The sequence below is a fragment of the Schistocerca piceifrons genome, chromosome 2 (assembly GCF_021461385.2).
Source record: "Schistocerca piceifrons isolate TAMUIC-IGC-003096 chromosome 2, iqSchPice1.1, whole genome shotgun sequence".
Lineage (NCBI taxonomy): Eukaryota > Metazoa > Arthropoda > Insecta > Orthoptera > Acrididae > Schistocerca > Schistocerca piceifrons.
In genome coordinates this window covers 610,505,196-610,527,282 of record NC_060139.1, presented here as the reverse complement: position 1 = coordinate 610,527,282, position 22,087 = coordinate 610,505,196, and the positions used below count along the sequence as shown (strand labels likewise).

Here is a 22,087-nt window from a genome sequence, read left to right as displayed (position 1 = left end):
TCCTCAGGAGGACACCTACATTAGAGCCTCAAAGTTAGAAAAAATCCAGAAATGGGAGCATTTTCATGAATAAGATGTAGAAAGGCTTGCATATCAAAGTAAACTTTAATTGCAAGACTTTTGGCATGCAACTGTATGCAAAACATAATTGGAGAACTGAAATCAAAGGTACACATTACAAAAAAGTTTGAAAACTGAAACATGTGTTCCATAATAACGAAACAATTTCTAGGGGATAAACTTACTCCATAACTACTGATGTGCTTGACACTGATTGAAAAGGCTGTCTGTAAGGTGGTTAAGTAGCACCTATGACAGTTTCTCCCATTACTGAGGTAGGGCTAGATAAAGATCTGGAAGATTACTTGGTGGCAGCTTTAGGCTGTAATTTGTTCCCTCAAGTCATCTGAGACATCAATTTTAAGAATGAGATGTAGAGACCTCACCATAATTGGAATCAACTGCATCTCAGAAAAGCTGTACATGTGGGTGCAGTATTTCATCTCTGTACTTGTTGGTAGTGACTGTATTCCCCTTGCTACCAGTGAAGATGGGAAGCTCTGTATACCAATTCAGCATGATAGCTCCTCACTGACATCCTCTCCTCTCCCTCCCTCCCTCCACCCTCATTATAACACTGGCTGTTTTCCCCAACATTCCTCTGGTTATGTTTATTTGTAGTTAAATGTTTTTATGGTTTCCTTTGAATAAATCCAAGTACTGTTTGGAGATTAGCTTGTAAAATATTGCATGGGTTCTGAGCCTAGCACATCCATTTGTAATGTAAAGTGCAGGACAGTTCTTAGCCACATATACTTTAATAATCATGAATTGAGCCTTGCATCTAATTATTGTGATTATGTGGCATAAATGCTATTATAAGCAGTGACCAAGGAAAAACAATCTCTTGGCAATAAGCATCCATAACTATGTCTACGTACAGTACCTATTTTCACACCACAAAATCAACAATGCTGCTGTAAATGACTATCATTGTAAATATTTCTTACTACAATGATTTAACAGTGCAATAGTGCGTGAAATTGTGTCTTTGTTGGTTCATAGCTACGTCAGCTGAAAAATCAATCATTTATTGTACAGCTACTTGTTTTAATGTAAATTAAATCTCCTCCTGGTCAGCAGGCTCCTTTGCATTATAAATGTTATACAGGCTGTGCAAGCAGTTGCGCAAATGTAAAGAAAAGTATTAAAATTCAAATGGGCCATGTAATAACAGTTATCTTGTAGCTTCTGCAGTGCTACTTTGTCTCGACTGCGCAGCATGCAAGAATTGCTGTAAATGCTTAGTTATTTGACACAGAGCAATTACAACCACAATGCACCATGTGCTCAGATTGGCCGCGACAACCATAACACCGCGAAAACCATAGCACTGCCCGTCAACTGACGAACGGCAACAGGCCAATCCCACGTCCAGTCGGAGCACCTGGCCCCAAGTTTCCGTAATTTAAAAATGGTGCGTTGTCAACCTAAACAACATTAGTAATTTTGGTTCTAAAAATGTTCATGACAAGTGCATATGGGAACTCTGTACAGGAACATGACTATTTTTATTTTTACAATGAGTTCTACCTATAAAAGCAGAAGTCACCTATTGTGCCCCAGTATCAAGAATAATAGCAAACATAATCTTGAAACACTTAGAAAACAATGGTAGACGTGAAAATTAGAGTAAATGTGCACACAGAGAAAATTTCTAGGTATGACCACAAAAGATAAAGCAAGAAGCACATTTTCACAACATATGGAAAGGCCACAGCAATGGATTTATTCTTAGGTGCAAACTCAATTTGCTCAAATATCTGAAAATATTATTCATTAAAACAAAGAATTCCACTTGTCATTCTGCCTTACCAGGAGAAAACAGAAACAAGAACGATAATAATAACATAATGGAGAACAATGGCTGTGATGTGCGTATAGTACACAGAACACACAATAAAATTGTAGTGCAGCAAAAAAAGAAACTTAATACATCAAAACACTAAGACCATCTCCATTTTGTAATACCAACACATTGTAAACTACACACAGACATGGAATACATTGACAATACTTGAAAACACAATAATAACATGTTCAAAATCAAGAAGTGATGCAGTACAACTTACACCAGTTAACACATAGAATGGGAAACATTAAAAAAGTTAGAAACTCTACATCAGTTGTAGGAAAAGCAAAACTGTGCCAAAATATCTGTTCAGAACAGAAACAAAAACACACATAAAGGCAGGAATATATTAGGTTGAGAGTGGCAAGAGTCAGTATATAGAGAATTTTTGAAAATTAGGTATATAGTGAGCATGAGGGGCTGAATATATGAACTTAATTATTCAGGTTTTGCTTAATACTTAATGCAGAAAACCCTAAAGACATGGAAACACCAGATGTTAAGTTCAGTTAACAAAATTAATTATTGTAGGAGAAAAACCTGTAGCTATTTGAAATACTCTGTGCCCCAGGTGAGATCATTCTGATTTCATTGGACAAGCTGTGCTGACAATCTCAAAAATGAGGTAAATGTGCTCCAAATTAGGTTTTACACTAATGGATGTCACAGTAAATATATACATAAAGCTATAAGGTAAACTGAAGACAATGTAAGTAAAGAAGTAGCAGATTTCAGTGAATGTGTGGTAGCTGTGGCGGTATGAAGTCCATGTGTCTAGTGGCTTCAAGATCTTTGATCTTTTCACTCCACAAAAGATTCCATGGACAGAAAGGAATAGTCAAGTTGTGACGAGTCATCTAACAAGGAACACTGACCTTGTTAAAGGCTGTATGCTAGAACAGTGATTCTGATTGTTACATTACAACAAAATATGATGCTATATACAGGGTAGCCAAAAGTATTGCCACCACATAGAGAATTTGATCTTGTGTCAATATTTAGCCTTACAAAATGATACCTAGTGACCAAAATGATATTATCCAAATTGACTGTGGCTGTGAAAGTGTATGCAATTATAAGACACGAAATAGTTTTTATGTTGGTGGTTTCACTGGAACTGAACTGTACCATATCTTTGTTTATTTGGGATGTTCTGGCTTTGTAACCTGAAAGTTGGCATGTGGCATTTTTCTGACTGGAGATTCACTATTTTGTTGAATTTTATTACACTGAAAAATTCCTTTTTAATATTTGTTGTGAATTTTGATAATGGACACCAAAATTGATGCCTAACATTTGAAGCATGCATGATAATTAAATTTAATAGTTAAAAATGCCATAATATTTCCATATATTTCCCGACTAAATCATGATGCCATTGGTCATATTTAGTGGCATAAAACAGAGCAATTGGACTATAGTAAGTTAACATCCATTGTTAGTGCCTCCTTGCTGCCAACAGTAGTTTTGTAACTGGTTCATTTCTTCACAGGTGATGAAAATTCGTCTTGTCTTAGATTATGGTGTAACCATTTGAGAGTCTTCAAATGCTGAATTCTGACAGATTGTCCTACCACACAATATAATGTCAATGTAATAACATTAATCAAATAATTTTATTTAATGTGAGAAGTCAACTGTAAAGGATAAGTACAGGAAAAAAGTTTCATATTTAGTTTCCATTGATGATAACTTGCATAAAACCTTTCATTAACTACTAACTTTTCTTTATACACACATTTTCAGTTTATAAGTTTCTAACTTTTTTGTAATTATTACAGCATTTAAGCAAATCAGTTGAACTACTGAATGAGAAGTATGAAATCGTGCAGCTTAGCTACAGTCAGCAGCTATTACTCGTTTCAACATTGTATCGCAGCATCCTCTGCCACCGTGATGACCGCTGGAAGGTGGTACAAGTTGGACAAAAAGAAAGAAAAATGTAATTGTACTCATTACTTTGATTTTTTGAGATGCTTCATTTATCTGATCTGCAGATAAAAACTATAACAGAATTATCTAATTTAGTGCTTCACACTTTTATATTAAAGGCAACAGCAGGTTTGAACCTACATCTTTAACATTCTGGCTTAACTAATGTATTGGTCTTGTGAAGTCAGTAATAGCAACTTATACTTAGTTTCCATCAATAATTCTTTTGCTTAGATCAGTTATTACTTTCCTTCAGTCTGTCAAATAGTCCAATTTTATTTCTGTTTTGTATACTATTTTTAAGTTTTTGTATTTAGAACTATGTAATGTTTCATTTTTAACACTGAATTTGCCAATACCATGTTGTTGTTGTTGGAATGGGGGGGGGGCGGTGGTGGTGGTGGTGGTGGTGGTGGTGGTGGTGGTGGTGGTGGTGGTGGTGGTGGTGGTGGTGGCGGCGGTGGCGGTGGTGGCGGAAGCGGCGGCGGCGGCGGCGTGGTGGTGGCTGTAGTCATCATCTTCAGTCTGAAGACTGGTTTTATGCAGCTCTCCATGTTAGTCTATCCCATGCAACCTTCATCGTTGCATAACTAATGCAACCTAAATCCACTTGAATCTGCTTACTGTAGTCAAGCCTTTATCTTTCTGTACATTGTTTATCCTTCTACTAACCTGCATAATGTCACTGACTGTTCCATATTGCCTCAGGTTGTGTGCTGTCAACTGAGACTTCAAGTTGTGTCATGAATTTCTCTTCTTGCCAATTCAGTTCAGTCCATCTTAATTAGTTGTCCAGGACAGCAACTTGTTAGAAAACTTATGAAATTGAGAATTCCCAGGGAAATTGAACTTACTGGAAAAGTAAGGGAGTTCAGAGGGACTCCAGGAAGGTTGAGGGAGGGGGATGCTGAATGCTTTGCTGGAAACAACTTTTTGTGGAGCTCCGTAGAAGATGTGAAGTAGTATACTGAATTGTCATGATATTTGTTTGCTCAATCACAGCTTATTATTGTTCAATATAATACACCAAAGTGATGTGACAAATAAGGGGTCAAATATGTAGTTAGGATTAGTTTTCTTCAGAAGAAATGAGTAATAGCCATTTGCCATCCTTTCAGAGTGCTCAATGCTGGAATAATGTTTATTTTTAACCAGGACTTTTGAAATGCTGCTTGAAAGTCCCTGCTTGAAGATATAAAAGTCAGCCACTAAATGAGACAAATGTTACAATATTCCTTTGTGTGAAAATGCATAACAGATTAATGTGGGATCAATAAATCTATCATGTGATTAAGAAACTTATTTCGTCTTTGACTTGCTTTAACTTAGAAAGTTGTCCACATAAATATGGCAAGGAGTACAGACTCACAGTAAATTAAAAGTGGTTGAAAGCTTTTTCTTTTTATCAGCTAGTTAGATTACAGCTGTCAAAATTATGAAGATAGGAAGCAAAGAGAGAGAGAGAGGGGGCGGGGGGGGGGGGGGTGAGAGAGAGAGAGAGAGAGAGAGAGAGAGAGAGAGAGAGAGAGAGGGGGGGGGGGTCTTTAACTTACCGATTGATATCAGAATAAAATAAATAATTTTCATTCTTGATTTCTCACTCAGTCTTTTCTGTTGTGGCTCAGATGACCTAGGGTCCTGAATGATTTTCCTGTGTATTGGTTGGATAGTTTTATTTCTTCCAACCTTTCCTCACTTTTGGGTACCAAGCAAGGTTACGGAGCAGTAAGACACTGTACTTGCTTTTAGGAAGATTATATTCAAATCCTTATAAGGCCATACTCATTTAGGTTTTCCTTAATTTCTGAAAATTACTTAAGGAAAACAGTGGAAAGATTTCTGTGAAAAAGACAGTGCCGATTTCCCTCCTCGCCCCTTGCCAATCTGAGTTCATACTTCATGTCTAATGTCCTTGTCTTTGATAGGATGTTAAACTCTCATATTCCCTTACCTGTTTGGAAGAGTTCTCAAACATAGTGGTTCCTTCAGTTTTGGAGGTTTTTCAATTTATAGCCATTTTACAAAAAGTAAAATAAATCTTACGTAGTATGAATGAATTTTTTCACTCTGCAGTGGAGTGTGTGCTGATATGAAACTTCCTGGCAGATTAAAACAATGTGCTGGACAGAGACTTGAATGTGGGGATCTTTGCCTTTCAGGGGCAAGTGCTCTATGAACTGAGCTACTCAAGTGTAACTTACGGTTCATCCTCACAGCTTTACTTCCACCAGCATCTCAACACCTACATTCCAAACTTCACAGAAATTCTTCTGCAAAACGTGCAGGACTAGCATTCCTCAAAGAAAAGTAATTGTGAAGACATGGGCTAGCCACAGCAAGGGGGACGTTTCCAAAATGAATTTTTCACTCTGCAGTGAAGTGTGCACTGATGTGAAACTTCCTGGCAGATTAAAACTGTGTGCTGGACTAAGACTCAAACTTGGGACTTTTGCCTGCTGCGAGCAAGTGTTGTACCAACTGAGCTACCCAGATGTGGCCCATGAACCATCCTTACAGCTTTACACCATCCGTTATCTTTTACATTCCAAACTCTTAGTCCTGTAAGCTTTGCAGGAGAACATCTACAAAGTTTGGAAGGTACGAGATGAGGTACTGATGGAGGTAAAGCTGTGAGGACAGGTTGTGAGTTGTGGTTGGGTAGCGCAGTTGGCAGAGCTTTTGCCCATGAAGGGCTAAGGTCCTGAGTTGGAGTCTGTCTTACATACAATTTTAATCTGCCAGGATGTTTCTTATGTAATATGTTAATGTATCATGTAGCTGCAACTACCATTGTCTGTCTTGGTGTATACAGAACATACAATAAGAATAAGTGGAAACAGTTAAATTCCGATGTATTTGGTTGGTGGATAAGTTCATAGCATTTTTCCACAAGTTTAATAAGCACAACATATATGTGTAATGGAGTTTTTAGTCATCAGTAAAATATTCTCTGTAAGTTTTTTTCAACATTGCCAAATCTGGGTTAACAAAGCAGCAAATCCCTGTACGAAGACCTGTGTGCAACCTCAAAACATAATGTTATGCTTCTGGTGGAACAGCGAAGGTGTGGTGTAATCACATGGTTTTGAGGCAAATAACGCGTCTAGCCATGTTTGGAGCGCATTTTCATCCAGACAGGAAGTTCCTGGAATGTTGTTCAATAGAGAGCAGAAAAGATGAAAATCTGAGGATGGTTATCAGTCTCGAGGAGGAGGCTTCCCATACGGACGGAAGTGTCCCCGATGATAACGGGTCGAGATGACAGGAGACGTAGGGGTCGAATCTGCTGGGGCCCCATGCACCAATCTGCCCGTTGCGGCAAGTCCAGTTGATATGACAGGAGACATGGGCGATGTGTCGGCGTCCGTTGGAGGAGGAGGCGAGTAGATTGGTTCTGACAGAGGATGGTCATCTGGTTCCTGCATGGGCACGTCTCCTGGTGGTGTCCGTTCTTGTGCTGGCATTGCGATGACGGTGAGAGGGCTGCGTTGTGAGTATTGAGAGATACCAAGATCCCGAGTGTCAGGTGGAGCCGAAGGTGGTGTAGCGGCATTCGGAACAAGCGTTGCCGGCACACGAGGCCGAAGCTGGTCCGAATGATGCACTGCAACACCCGTGTCCGTCTGGATTTCATACAGGCGTCGGACACAGTGTCGTAAGATGCGGCCCGGACTCCATTTTGGCTGCCTGCCATATCCCCGTACCCAGACGAGGTCGTCGTCGGTGAACCGGCCAAGTGAAGGCACCCGCGGCCGTGAGGTGGAAGGCCGCAGAAGATGAAGTAGCGTGCGGGGCTGTCAGCCATGTAAGAGCTCAGCCGGGCTGTGGTCACCCATGGGGGTGAAACGGTAAGACGCCAGAAACTGGAGAAGCGCATCATCATCATCAACAGCAGAAGAAGTCAGAAGTTTCCGCATCTGAGCCTTAAATGTGCGGACCAGTCGTTCAGCCTTACCGTTTCATTGTGGATGGAACAACGGGGCCGTAACATGCATAATGCCGTGATGAGCACAAAAATCCGCAAATTCGGAAGAGGCAAATTGCAGACCATTATCAGTAACAAGAGTAGAGGGGAGGCCTTCCAAAGAAAAAATGCAAGCGAGAGCACTGGTGGTTGCCGCGGTGGTAGGCGACGTGCAACAGACAATGAAAGGAAAGTTAGAGTAGGCGTCAATTACGAGGAGCCAATAAGTACCTAAAAAGGGTCCCGCAAAGTCAGCAGGGCTTCTCAGGCGAAGGCCACAGTGACAAAGATGACTTCGGGGCAGCGGCCTGTGACGCACAAGGGCTGCAGGCAGCGACCATGTGTGCAATTTCAGAGTCGATGCCAGGCCAGTACACATGACGGCGCGCCAGAAATTTTGTGCGAGACACACCCCAGTGCCCTTGGTGAAGGAGGCGCAAGACCAAAGCACGCAAAGACGCAGGTACCACAACACGCGGCGAAGCATTGTCAGTGGAGAGGAGGATAACACCATCCCTAGCCGTGAGGCAGTAGTGCAAAGTGTAGTAGTTCCGCAATGGATCAGAAGTCTTAGCGGACAGGCGATCTGGCCAACCCTTCTGAATACAGTGTAAAACCCGGGAGAGGGTAGGGTCAGAACCCGTAGCAGCCGCCAGCCTGTCCCCAGTGATGGGGAACCCATCCACAACCCGCTGCTCGACAACATCCAGGTGGAAACACAAAAGTTCGTCCCTATCGAATGTCAGATCAGCACCCATGGGAAGGCGAGACAGAGGATCAGCATTTGCATGTTGATGACAACGACAGGAGAGGACCACTCACTGGAAGTGACAGGAAGCAAGACCCCTGAAGTAGTGAGATGATCCAGCTCCCATATTACCCGGTCACGAAGGACCACAGAAATGGGCCGAGCCCGAAAAAACTTAGGCCAAGCAGTGGGTTTGAGCATGTTATGAGCTTCAAAGTCGTTTGCACGGCCTAACCCAGGAGAAAAAAGGGATGAAAATGTCGTCGACAAGGAATCCAATTGGGCATAAGGAATAGCATCAGAGACGATATTGACAGAGTCATCTATGGAGAACACAAAAACACGAAAGGCATCAAAACCAAAAAGATTCTCTGCGTTACTCTGGTTGACCACAAATATGGGAACAGTGCGAACGATGGATTTGTAAGATACCTCAGCATTAAACTGTCCCAAGAGAGAAATCTTCTGTTTATTGTACGTCCGTAATTGCCGAGTGACAGGTGACAGGAGTGGAGAACCCAACTGAAGATACGTCTGAGAATTAATTATAGTGGCAGCAGAACCGGTATCCACCTGCATGCGAACATCTTGACCAAGGATTTGGACAGTGAGGAATAACTTCCCTGAAAGGGAAGAAGTGCAATTGACAGACAACACAGAATCAGAATCAGCGTCATGTTCATGAACATCATGTATGCGGTCGGATTCGCAAACGGAAGACACATGACCTTTCTTTTTGCAATTGTGACACAAAGCCCAATGTTGGGGACACTCCTCACGTGAATGTTTCGTAAAGCACCGCGGACGTGAGGGAAGTTGCCGGGGGTTTTGCTGCAGTTTCTTAGCGGGTTGTTTACGGTTAGGCCGAGGCTACACGTGGGAGCGCACTGCGGCCACGTCAGCCGGTGGGGACGCGCCGCACGCGTCGTCAACAGTGCACAGAGGTTGTATTTCCACGACATCACCCCACGCCTCTATTTGTGCCCCAGCGGCGTGAGAAATTTCAAAAGACTGCGCAATGGAGAGAACTTCATCTAGAGTCGGATTTGCCAACTGAAGGGCACGTTGCCGAAATTCTTTGTCGGGCGCCAACCGGATAATAGCATTCCATACCATGGAATTGGCATAGGATTCTTTGTGAACGTCAGTAACAAATTGACACTTTCGACTGAGGCCGTGAAGTTCAGCAGCCCAAGCGCGATAGGATTGATGTGGCTGTTTTTGACAACGATAAAAGGAAACACGAGAGGCTACCACATGCGTTTGCTTTTGAAAATAGACAGACAGAAGTGAGCACATTTCAGCAAAGGACAAAGATGCAGGATCCTTCAAAGGAGCCAATTGCGACAACAACCGATACATTTGAGGTGAAATCCAGGAAAGGAACAGAGACTTACATGGTTGTTCGTCCGTGACATGAAATGCCAAGAAGTGCTGTCGAAGATGTTTTTCATAATCAGACCAGTCTTCCGCCGTCTCGTCGTAAGGAGGAAAAGGAGGTATAGACAACGATGAGAAACGCCCCGCATTTGACGCCGCAACGAAATCGCGAATCGCCGCTGTTAGAAGCGTTTGCTGTTCAAGGAGATTTTGCAGTAGTTGCTCGACAGTAGCCATGGAAACCTGTGGGTCAATGGTGAAAAGGAAAAATCCCATCCTTGTCGCCAGTTGTTATAACGTCAAGTTTAACACATATATTTCAGAACAACACAACACATATAAGTCACAGAGTAAGTTGACAAGCAAGACATGTGTACATGTTAGCATCGAATGAGCACTGAGTCCCAGTCTAGCGGCAGCTCCTCGGCTGGCCACTCAGGTGGCGCAGCTGCTGCATGGCTGGCAGACAGCGCCGCACGTAGAGGACGTGCGTAATTGCGCGGCGGCGGTTTGAATGATCGGCGAGTCTCAACAGTTATTTCAAACATGTGATTAAGTTTGTTCAAAACTTCAGTGATGATGTCTGTTGTTCACCCAATAACTAGTCCATCATCAACAAACAATGCTATAATGATGCTTCTGTCTTCATTGTAATAGTTACAAGGATCATCGTCCGTATTTTCAAATCCTAATGTCATCTGATAATTTAAGAATTTCTCGTTCCAGTTCTTTGGAGCTTGTTTTAGGCCATATAAACTCTTCTTTAACTTACAAACTCTATTTGTACTATAGTTGAATGCATCAGGTTGATTCATGTAGATTTCCTCTTGCAGATCACTGTATAGAAATGCTGTCTTCACTTCAAATGTTTCTATTTTCATTTTATTTGTAGCCGCAATACTAAGCAATAGTCTCGTTGATTCATATTGTGCTACAGGACTAAAAGTTTCTGAATAATCCAGTCCTTCTTCTTGCTCAAAACCTCTAGCAACTAGTCTGGCTTTATAATGCCCAGCAACAGGTCAAAGGCTTGCATTGTTTGAGAGTTCTACAAGACTCCAAGTTTTTAATTTTGTTAGTGATTTGTATTCTTCAGACATTGCTTTATACCAGTTCTTATCTTTCAAGGCATTTGAAACAGAAATGTCTTCAACTTCACCAATCATGGCAAAGTTTGCATTATTATTGTGTTGCATGAGATCCATTTCATAGGCTCTAAATCTGACAGGTTTCATAAGGTTTCGTCGGTCATGTAATTTCGGTGGTGAGACTTCATTTTGTTTTATGTTATTAGATGACATACTACAATCTTCAGAGACATCAGAGAAACAGTCATCAGATATCTGTGTTTCTTCTGGATATTTTAATTCATTCTGTTCTCCTGTGAAAGATTTAATTACACTAGCACCTTCTCTGTCTTCTGTTCATTCATCAAATATGACATTATCAGAAGTAACTAAGTCCTTTTCATCAGGTAGATTGATTCTGTAGTAGGGTAAATCCAAATCATACCCGACAAAGGTTCCTTTCTTTGATTTCTTTGCAGTCTTTCTTTGTTTGTGATCTTCTGTCAGAACATAGCAGTCACATCCAAAACTTCTCAACTTATCAAAATCTATTTTTTGTTCAAACCACAATTCAGCAGGACTTTTTCCTTTTACTGAACTTCTACTAGTTTGATTTAGTGTAAAGACGGCATAATTTATTGCTTCAGCCCAAAGATTCTCATTCAGGTTTCATGCGTGTATTGCCGATCATGCTGACTCGACAACTGTGCGCATTTCTCTTTCAATTCTGCCATTTTGCTGAGGTGTGTACGTGTTCATCTTGATGTGAAAAACACCAAGTTAATCTACAAGCCTTTTAGTGAGTGCGTTCTTGATTTTGGTCTTGTTGTCTGACTTAAAACATTTTACTTTCTTCCCAAACTAATTTCCACCATTTTCATGAAAGTTTTTAATTTGGAAACTGCTTCATATTTTGCCTTGAGAAAATAAACAGTTGAGAAATGAGAAAAATCATCTTTGAACAACAAGAAATATCTTGCTCCTCATAATAACGTGAGATTCATTTCACACAAGTCAACATTAATTACATAAAAGTATTTTCAGCAACTTTCATATTTGTCGGATGAGATTTGTGATGTTGCTTGCCATAGATACAAACAACACATACATATTCATTCCAGTCATCAATATAATCAATACCATTTATTTTTAGTACGTCCCTGACATATGCGACATTTTGATGTGCTAACTTTTCATGCCATTTTAATTGAGATTGCTGTCATACATTTGTTAAATTCTTTTGTACGAAACAACATTTTGTACATTCGTATCAACCTATTGCTACAGATTTCAGATTGTCATCGGTTTTGAAAACTGAGAGATCTGCATTTGCAGTCTGAACAGAATCTTTGTCTAAGACTTGAGAAACAGAAATTAAATTAAAGTTTATGTTTGGTACATATAGAACATTCTCCAGAACTACATCACACCACTGTTCTCCATCAAAAGCCTCAAATTCGGCATCTCCCACTCCAATTCCTTCTAATTTGGTTGCATCACCAATTAACACTTTTGTACAGTGATTTCATTATACATAATTTAGTAACCAGTCCCTTCTAAATGTCATATGTTGCGTGGCAGCACAGTCTTGGTACCAAATGTTTTCTCGACCCGATTGCAAATTTATTTCATTTATATTGGCAATAGATAATCCAAGAGCAACCAGTGCTTTATGTTTGTAACCTTTTGATTCTTTACTGTCAAGTTTATCGCTTGTCTTGTTTCTGTCTAACTTTGGCCTTGTACATCCCCTGGCAAAATGACCCTTTTGTTTGCAGTTGTTACATGAATAATTCTCTCTACAGTATACGAAATATTTGGCACATGGTTTATTTCTGCAGTGTTTCTTTACATGCACGTTTTTGTCGCATTTGAAACATTGAACTGTAGACGTTTCCTGCTGACCTGCTTTGACAAATTGTTTACGTTGTTTTAAGATAAAAGCATTAGTGTGGGACGTGCTTAACGGTTCTGTCTCATTTAACCTATATTCTTCCATACGCAAACGTTCAAACAATGTGTCAAGATTTTTGTCAGCTGCCGTTACGTTATCCCATGCGGTACAGAAGTGGTGAAGTTTCGGCGGTAACATCTCAAGAATTTGCTACATAATCCAGCTCTCTTTCATGGCTTCACCTTCTGTTGTTAAATCTTCCGCATATTCTTGAATATGCATACAGTTTTGAATAGCCCACTTACTTGTATCGTATTTGTAACTGAAGAAATTTCTCTGCAGACCTTCAGTTGTCACATCTGATTTCTTGCCATATAGCGTTTCTAATTTTTTAAGCATTTGACTAGCAGACTTGTAATTTGCTATTTTCCTGGCTGTGTTGCTACTGACGTTTAAACCTATAAAAATTGTGCCTCAAGATCTTTCTCAATCCAAACTTTTACATGTTGATCAGTTTCTCCTCCTGTCGGTTTAATTTCCTGTTCGGTTGCTAATGAACACAATTTCTTTGACTTTAATGTTAAATCTAGTTTAAATTGCTAAGAAATGTAGTTAACATTTCCTTGATGATCCTCTGACAAAATTTCCAATTGTAACTTAATAGAATCCATTGGTAATGGGTAAAAACTCTACTGTCTGTGAAGTTAATACACGTAACTGACTTTTCTGACTATACTTTGACGATTAATAAAGTTTTTGCGACTTTAATTTTTGTGACACTCATTTTCCAATTTGCACTACTTCTGACTATTTACTGATATGCAATGCCTCACTGACCTGTTTGTGCTCTCCTTTAAAAGTAACAGACAAATAGTTACATATTCAGTTTTGTACTTGTGTTTATCTGGACAAGCCTATAGATTTGTTCTGGGTCCATAACCTCTTGATAAGTTCTTGTTTTAAAGATAAGTAACTATTTTGTGGTATATAAAGGAGAACACAAATATATCATTCACTTATGTACAGCACTACAGCATGTTTGAGTAAGAAAACAACTGACTGACACAGAGTAACTATTTCAGCATTATTGCATGGAACATGGAACATATATAAAAACACCTTGCATAACATATTACAAGACACAGAAAATAATTAACACTTAACAGAAAACCATTTTCTTGCTGTGCTGTGTCCAATGGTATTAGTCCCATGCACAGCACATATTTCTGGCTGCCTCTGCTGCTGTCAGCTCCTTCTTGAACACAAGCAGAAGAATATGTCGGAAATGTTTGGATTTCTCCAATTGGTACTCCACTTTCTAGTATCCATAGCTCCACACACTATCTCCATATGATAAAATGACAATTTATATGTAAACTAGAACAGCAGTAGTGAACTACAAATAAAAAATGGCAGTCAATAATTAAACCCATAGCAACCAGAATATCAACATGCAAAACAAAAACACTACAAACTTATGTATCAACCTAATACTTCTGTGGGGACATGAAAATTTACTGTTTGTATTTTTAATATGTTTGAAAAGAGTTTAATGTAATAATGTTGGCATAATAATATTATTGTTCTTTGGAATAAAACAGAAAAGAAGTTTGTTATTCCATGGTGATTGTAGTTAAAGTATCTTGGTGTGTGCAAAAAGAAAATAAAATAAATTGAAAAGTCCAGTTAAATTGCGTCCTCAATGAATGTAAAAAGCAACAAATTGGCGACCCCAATGTGATCAGCAAGATAATGACATTTACAAAGTAATTTCAGTGAAATTTTCATGTAATTTTTTAACTTGAATTTTTCGCATACTTTGTTTAAAAAATTCGCAAAATGTCAACAGTGAAGGACCTGAAGGTAATAATCCTGAATGCAAGCTGGAAATTGGTAAGGTAAGCATTAAGCTACTGCTATTTTGGACAGAAAAGGCAGAAATCTGGTTTTGTCAGGACCAAGCGCAATTCACAATTGCCGGTATAGCTACGGAGGTGACTACATTTAACTAACTGCTCACTCAGCTGGACCAAAATTTGTTGAAGATATCTGGGATCTCATTACAAAAAGGATGTCAGAAATTGGGCTAAAACATGTACTGCATGTCAGAAAAACAAAGTATCATGACATGTTCAAGTGCCATTAGGAAAGTTTCGCTATAATGATGAATACTTCAAAATAATTCACCTTAAACTGATGAACCAGTGCCTATTTGGATGAATATACCTATTCTTTAACATGCATAAATTACAAATTGTATTGTAGCAGTACCTCTTAGAGACATACAAGCAGAAGCATTAGCACAAGCATTTTTCAGTTGTTGTATCGCTAGCTTTGGATCGCCCTACGAAATAGTGACTGACCGTGGAAGACAGTTTAACTCAGAGCTATTCCAAGCACTATAAAAAATATGTGGCTGTAATCAAACCCAAACTACAGCATATCATTCTCAGGGAAACTTGAAGCAGCTATCCTTGCCCATGCAACTGCCAAATGGGCTAAAGTAATACCAGTGATTCTTCTTGGTCTTCTATATTTAATTAGAGAAAACACTAATGCTACAATTGCAGAAACATTTTATGTCACACACATCAGGATACCAGGTGTAGGTGTAGGTGTGTGTGTGTGTGTGTGTGTGTGTGTGTGTGTGTGTGTGTTGGGGGTGGGGGGTTTAAAGAGTATGGTACAGAAAGGGGTACAGACTTATCTCAATCTGTGTCACAGCTGAAGCAGTATATGAATTGTGTGAAACTTGTGCAATATCCCTACAAAGCAAAAGAAACACCACTCCTGCGTAAGGACCTTAGCAACTCAACACATGTGTTTGTAAGGTTTGAGTGAGCGAAGAAGGCATTAGTGTCTCCAAATGGAGGCCCTTATGAAATAATTGGAAGGAACACAAAATGTTTTGGACTTACAGTGAAAGACCAGGTAAAGAATATTTCCATTGATCAATTAAAATCTGCCTATCTGATGAAGGAGAATAATAAAATACCATGAAGACACTCCAGTTGAACAGTGAGCACAACACCAGCAACCAGACTCTGCTACAGAAGGTGAAAAACCAAGAACAACAACAACAACAACAAGACCTGGTTGTGAAATTTGATTTCCAGCAAGATTAGTTGAAGTCCTAAACTGACTATGCTGCTAACAAGGTGGTGATGTGCGAACATGACAAATTACTATTTGTATTTTTAATGTGTTTAAAAGTGTTTAACATGATAATGTTGGCATAATAATATCTTTATTGTTTGGAATTAAACAAAAAAGAAGTTTGTTATTCCATGGTGGCTGTAATTAAAGCTTCTTAGTATGCACAATAAGAAAATAAAATAAAGTGAAAGTTCTAGTTAAACTGAGTCCTTAATGAACGTAAAGAGCAACATTTTTCAGTAGTTCAGCTGGGTAGTGACAGTCTAATAATTTAAAAGAGTCAATGTGAAATACCTAGGTAGTAGTAGCACTTTGAAATTCGTTTCTGTTGTGTGATGTGACATTCACTGTCTACAGTAACATGTGTATGTCAAAATTATGAAGCTGCCCTTTTAGACAGATTGCTTGTCAATTGGTATGCTGCTTCTTGATTTTAAGTGAGTTGAATGTTGTATCAAAGAAAGTGATGGAATCAGCTTCAGTAAAATCCTACTTTAGGAGATAAACTGTGTAATTTAGACAGTCTTCCATTTTGTTAACAAATTTACTTTTCTAAAAAAATATTTAAATCTATTTATATATATTTATATATTTCCTACGTGGAATGTTTCCCTCTATTATAACCATATCATTTAAATCTATTTTTTAGATATATAACTCTTCCTGAGAAAAGGTAGTTAGAACATTGTCTTATCTTAATGTCAATGATTTCAATTCCATTTAACATAATTAAGGAAGGTTAATGTACTAGACTTGCATTTGGGATTGGAGTTTAAATCCTTGTAGTTCCTTTGGAAAAGAAATGACTGATTCCCTCCCATTATTTGTTCAATCCAAGCATGTCCACTAGTGGTCTTATCATCAGAGCTTTGTTAAACCTTAATACTATATACTTTCCTTCCCTTGAACCCATCTGATAACTTTCGCTCTTTATTTTGGTGATATTCTGATTAAATTGGGGGAGGCACACGCAGAAAATTGGTGCAGCTAAATCCATGTCTTCACCCAGTATTCAAACAAGTTTCTTATGCAACTATCTCTTAATCCATTCAGCTGTGAATCTAGATGGTTTAATTGGTTACAGTTACTGTAGTTATTTCTATAAGATAGGTTTATTGATAGCTAATAATTTCTTTTATGTCTGTGCAAACAATTTCTGTTCATACAGAATGCTGCATTTGCCTTGGAACTAGTTTTTACATACTTATTGACTCAAAAGGTAATTAAAAATGATTTGTTTCCAGTTACATTGTTGATTTGTTTTCAGTCTTATTTCATATTCAAAATTAAACTCTTTTCTAGTTGTTTCAGAAACTGAAAACCTCAAACAGCAGCATTTTCTAAATGTTAAATAATGAAATGCTCAAACCTTGCACATTTGCACTACTGGCATATAGTGATGTAAACTTATTCGACAGTTGGGGCTGCACACAAAACTCTTTTTGGTGATGTGTTTATGGAGCAGACAAAAAAATATTCATCAGACTCTCTTCTTGTTTTTGGTAATGATCAAGAAGTGCGAGGAGAAATAAAGAATTACACTTTGGTAGATTTTCCAATAATGTTACCGTTATTATAGACTGATTCTAAGAACTAGACAACAAACTTCTATTCAAGGTTTTATTATTTTAGGCTTGGTCATCTAGGTGCAACATTATCTCCAGGTACCGGCAGACCTCAGGATCTGATCATTTATGCCAGTCGCCCTGGTCTTCGTATTTGGCTTGCAGACAGAAATGGTGTAGTCCAGCAGACACTCATATACAAGGTAGGTCTCAACCTTTCTTGTTACAAGTATCATTTACTGATTCTCATATTTTTCTTGAGTATTGTAATTTGTTTATATATACCAAACATCATAATGGAAGAAGTAAAGTCTGCCATAGCTGCAATGAAAAATGGCAAAGCGGTAGGTACAGATACAATACCGGGAGAAATACTAAAATGCTTGAACCGTGATGGAATAAGAGATATATTGAGGTTATGTAATAAAATATATGACAGTGGTGAATGGCCTGAGGACTTTCTGACAACAGTAATGATTCCATTACCGAAAAAACAAGGAACCAAGAAATGCAGCGAGCACAGGACAATCAGCCTCATTTCACATGCAGCCAAAGTGATGTTAAGAATAATTAATGATCTGAATATAATAGAGGGAAACATTCCACATGGGAAAAATATATCTAAAAACAAAGATGATGTAACTTACCAAATGAAAGCATTGGTATGTTGATAGACACACACACACACACACACACACACACACACACACACACACACACACACACACACAAAATTCAAGCTTTCGCAACCCACGGTTGCTTCATCAGGAAAGAGGGAAGGAGAGGGAAAGACGAAAGGATGTGGGTTTTAAGGGAGAGGGTAAGGAGTCATTCCAATCCTGGGAGCGGAAAGACTTACCTTAGGGGGGGAAAAAGGACAGGTATACACTCGCACACACACACATATCCATCCACACATGTACAGACACAAGCAGACATATGAATAATTCATAAAAGACTTGAAAAAGTAATGGAGGAGAATCTTGGCGACAAGCAGTTTGGTTTTAGACGGAATACAGGCACCAGAGGTGCAATAGGACTCCTACGAATCTTGGGAGAAAGGTTTATTGAAAAAGGAAGAGACCTATATATGTGCTTCATTGATCTAGAAAAGGCATTTGTCAATGTGGTTTGGGACAAGCTGGCGACTATAATGAGGGAAAGGAGAGTGGACTGGAAAACCAGAAGACCTATAAACTTATTATATCTTAATCAAAAAGTTTCAGTTAAAGTGAGAGGAGAAAGTACTAACTGGATCAGACTAGGAAAAGGAGTAAGACAAGGATGCTGTTTGTCACCTACTCTTTTCAACCTCTACTTGGAAAATATGATTGACCAATGCTCATTGGATGACAAAGGAGTAGAAATTGGAGGAAGAAGAGTAGGGTGTTTGAGATTTGCTGATGACATGGTCCTTCTAGCCACGTTGTTGTTGTGGTCTTCAGTCCTGAGACTGGTTTGATGCAGCTCTCCATGCTACTCTATCCTGTGCAAGCTTTTTCATCTCCCAGTACCTACTGCAACCTACATCCTTCTGAATCTGCTTAGTGTATTCATCTCTTGGTCTCCCTCTACGATTTTTACCCTCCATGCTGCCCTCCAATACTAAATTGGTGATCCCTTGATGCCTCAGAACATGTCCTACCAACCGATCCCTTCTTCTGGTCAAGTTGTGCCACAAACTTCTCTTCTCCCCAATCCTATTCAATACTTCCTCATTAGTTATGTGATCTACCCATCTAATCTTCAGCATTCTTCTGTAGCACCACATTTCGAAAGCTTCTATTCTCTTCTTGTCCAAACTATTTATCGTCCATGTTTCACTTCCATACATGGCTACACTCCATACGAATACTTTCAGAAATGACTTCCTGACACTTAAATCAATACTGGATGTTAACAAATTTCTCTTCTTCAGAAACGCTTTCCTTGCCATTGCCAGCCTACATTTTATATCCTCTCTACTTCGACCATCATCAGTTATTTTGCTCCCCAAATAGCAAAACTCCTTTACTACTTTAAGTGCCTCATTTCCTAATCTAATTCCTTCAGCATCACCTGACTTAATTAGACTACATTCCATTATCCTTGTTTTGCTTTTGTTGATGTTCATCTTATATCCTCCTTTCAAGACACTGTCCATTCCATTCAACTGCTCTTCCAAGTCCTTTGCTGTCTCTGACAGAATTACAATGTCATCGGCGAACCTCAAAGTTTTTATTTCTTCTCCATGAATTTTAATACCTACTCCGAATTTTTCTTTTGTTTCCTTTACTGCTTGCTCAATATACAGATTGAACAACATCGGGGAGAGGCTACAACCCTGTCTTACTCCCTTCCCAACCACTGCTTCCCTTTCATGTCCCTCGACTCTTATAACTGCCATCTGGTTTCTGTACAAATTGTAAATAGCCTTTCGCTCCCTGTATTTTACCCCTGCCACCTTTAGAATTTGAAAGAGAGTATTCCAGTCAACATTGTCAAAAGCTTTCTCTAAGTCTACAAATGCTAGAAACGTAGGTTTGCCTTTCCTTAATCTTTCTTCTAAGATAAGTCGTAAGGTCAGTATTGCCTCACGTGTTCCAGTGTTTCTACGGAATCCAAACTGATCTTCCCCGAGGTTGGCTTCTACTAGTTTTTCCATTCGTCTGTAAAGAATTCGTGTTAGTATTTTGCAGCTGTGACTTATTAAGCTGATAGTTCGGTAATTTTCACATCTGTCAACACCTGCTTTCTTTGGGATTGGAATTATTATATTCTTCTTGAAGTCTGAGGGTATTTCGCCTGTTTCATACATCTTGCTCACCAGATGGTAGAGTTTTGTCAGGACTGGCTCTCCCACGGCCGTCAGTAGTTCCAATGGAATATTGTCTACTCCGGAGGCCTTGTTTCGACTCAGGTCTTTCAGTGCTCTGTCAAACTCTTCACGCAGTATCATATCTCCCATTTCATCTTCACCTACATCCTCTTCCATTTCCATAATATTGTCCTCAAGTACATCGCCCTTGTATAGACCCTCTATATACTCCTTCCACCTTTCTGCTTTCCCTTCTTTGCTTAGAACTGGGTTTCCATCTGAGCTCTTGATATTGATACAAGTCGTTCTCTTATCTCCAAAGGTCTCTTTAATTTTCCTGTAGGCGGTATCTATCTTACCCCTAGTGAGATAGGCCTCTACATCCTTACATTTGTCCTCTAGCCATCCCTGCTTAGCCATTTTGCACTTCCTGTCGATCTCATTTTTGAGACGTTTGTATTCCTTTTTGCCTGTTTCACTTACTGCATTTTTATATTTTCTCCTTTCATCAATTAAATTCAATATTTCTTCTGTTACCCAAGGATTTCTACTAGCCCTCGTCTTTTTACCTACTTGATCCTCTGCTGCCTTCACTACTTCATCCCTCAAAGCTACCCATTCTTCTTCTACTGTATTTATTTCCCCCATTCCTGTCAATTGCTCCCTTATGCTCTCCCTGAATCTGTGTACAACCTCTGGTTCTTTTAGTTTATCCAGGTCCCATCTCCTTAAATTCCCACCTTTTTGCAGTTTCTTCAGTTTTAATCTACAGGTCATAACCAATAGATTGTGGTCAGAGTCCACATCTGCCCCTGGAAATGTCTTACAATTTAAAACCTGGTTCCTAAATCTCTGTCTTACCATTATATAATCTATCTGATACCTTTTAGTATCTCCAGGGTTCTTCCATGTATACAACCTTCTTTCATGATTCTTAAACCAAGTGTTAGTTATGATTATGTTGTGCTCTGTGCAAAATTCGACCAGGCGGCTTCCTCTTTCATTTCTGTCTCCCTTTTTAAATTTTCTAACCTACCTGCCCGATTAAGGGATCTGACATTCCATGCTCCGATCCGTAGAACGCCAGTTTTCTTTCTCCTGATAACGACGTCCTCCAGAGTAGTCCCCGCCTGGAGATCCGAATAGGGGACTATTTTACCTCCGGAATATTCAATATTCGTATCTATCTTGGCCACAATAATGCGTTCACTATGCTGTTTGTAGTAGCTTACCCGCATTCCTATTTTCCTATTCATTATTAAACCTACTCCTGCATTACCCCTATTTGATTCTGTGTTTATAACCCTGTAGTCACCTGACCAGAAGTCTTGTTCCTCCTGCCACCGAACTTCACTAATTCCCACTATATCTAACTTCAACCTATCGATTTCCCTTTTTAAATTTTCTAACCTACCTGCCCGATTAAGGGATCTGACATTCCACGCTCCGATCCGTAGAACGCCAGTTTTCTTTCTCCTGATAACGACATCCTCTTGAGTAGTCCCCGCCCGGAGATCCGAATGGGGGACTATTTTACCTCCGGAATATTTTACCCAAGAGGACGCCATCATCATGTAATCATGTAATCTAGCCACAGGGGACAAAAATTACAGGATTTGGTGGACACCATTGCAACTAACGGAAAAAAGTATGGAATGAAAATTAACACAAA

General features: G+C 39.3%; 1 protein-coding gene across 2 annotated transcripts in view; it reads left to right on the top strand.

Moving 5' to 3' along the window:
• The window catches only part of LOC124774869, a 193,836-nt gene that overhangs the window by 33,926 nt on the left and 137,823 nt on the right, over positions 1–22,087 (top strand). For both annotated transcript variants that reach the window (XM_047249516.1, XM_047249517.1), the window contains exons 5-6: positions 3,694–3,854; positions 17,686–17,821. In XM_047249516.1, coding sequence (XP_047105472.1) covers positions 3,694–3,854; positions 17,686–17,821 — 297 coding nt within the window. The remainder of the gene's footprint in view (positions 1–3,693; positions 3,855–17,685; positions 17,822–22,087) is intronic.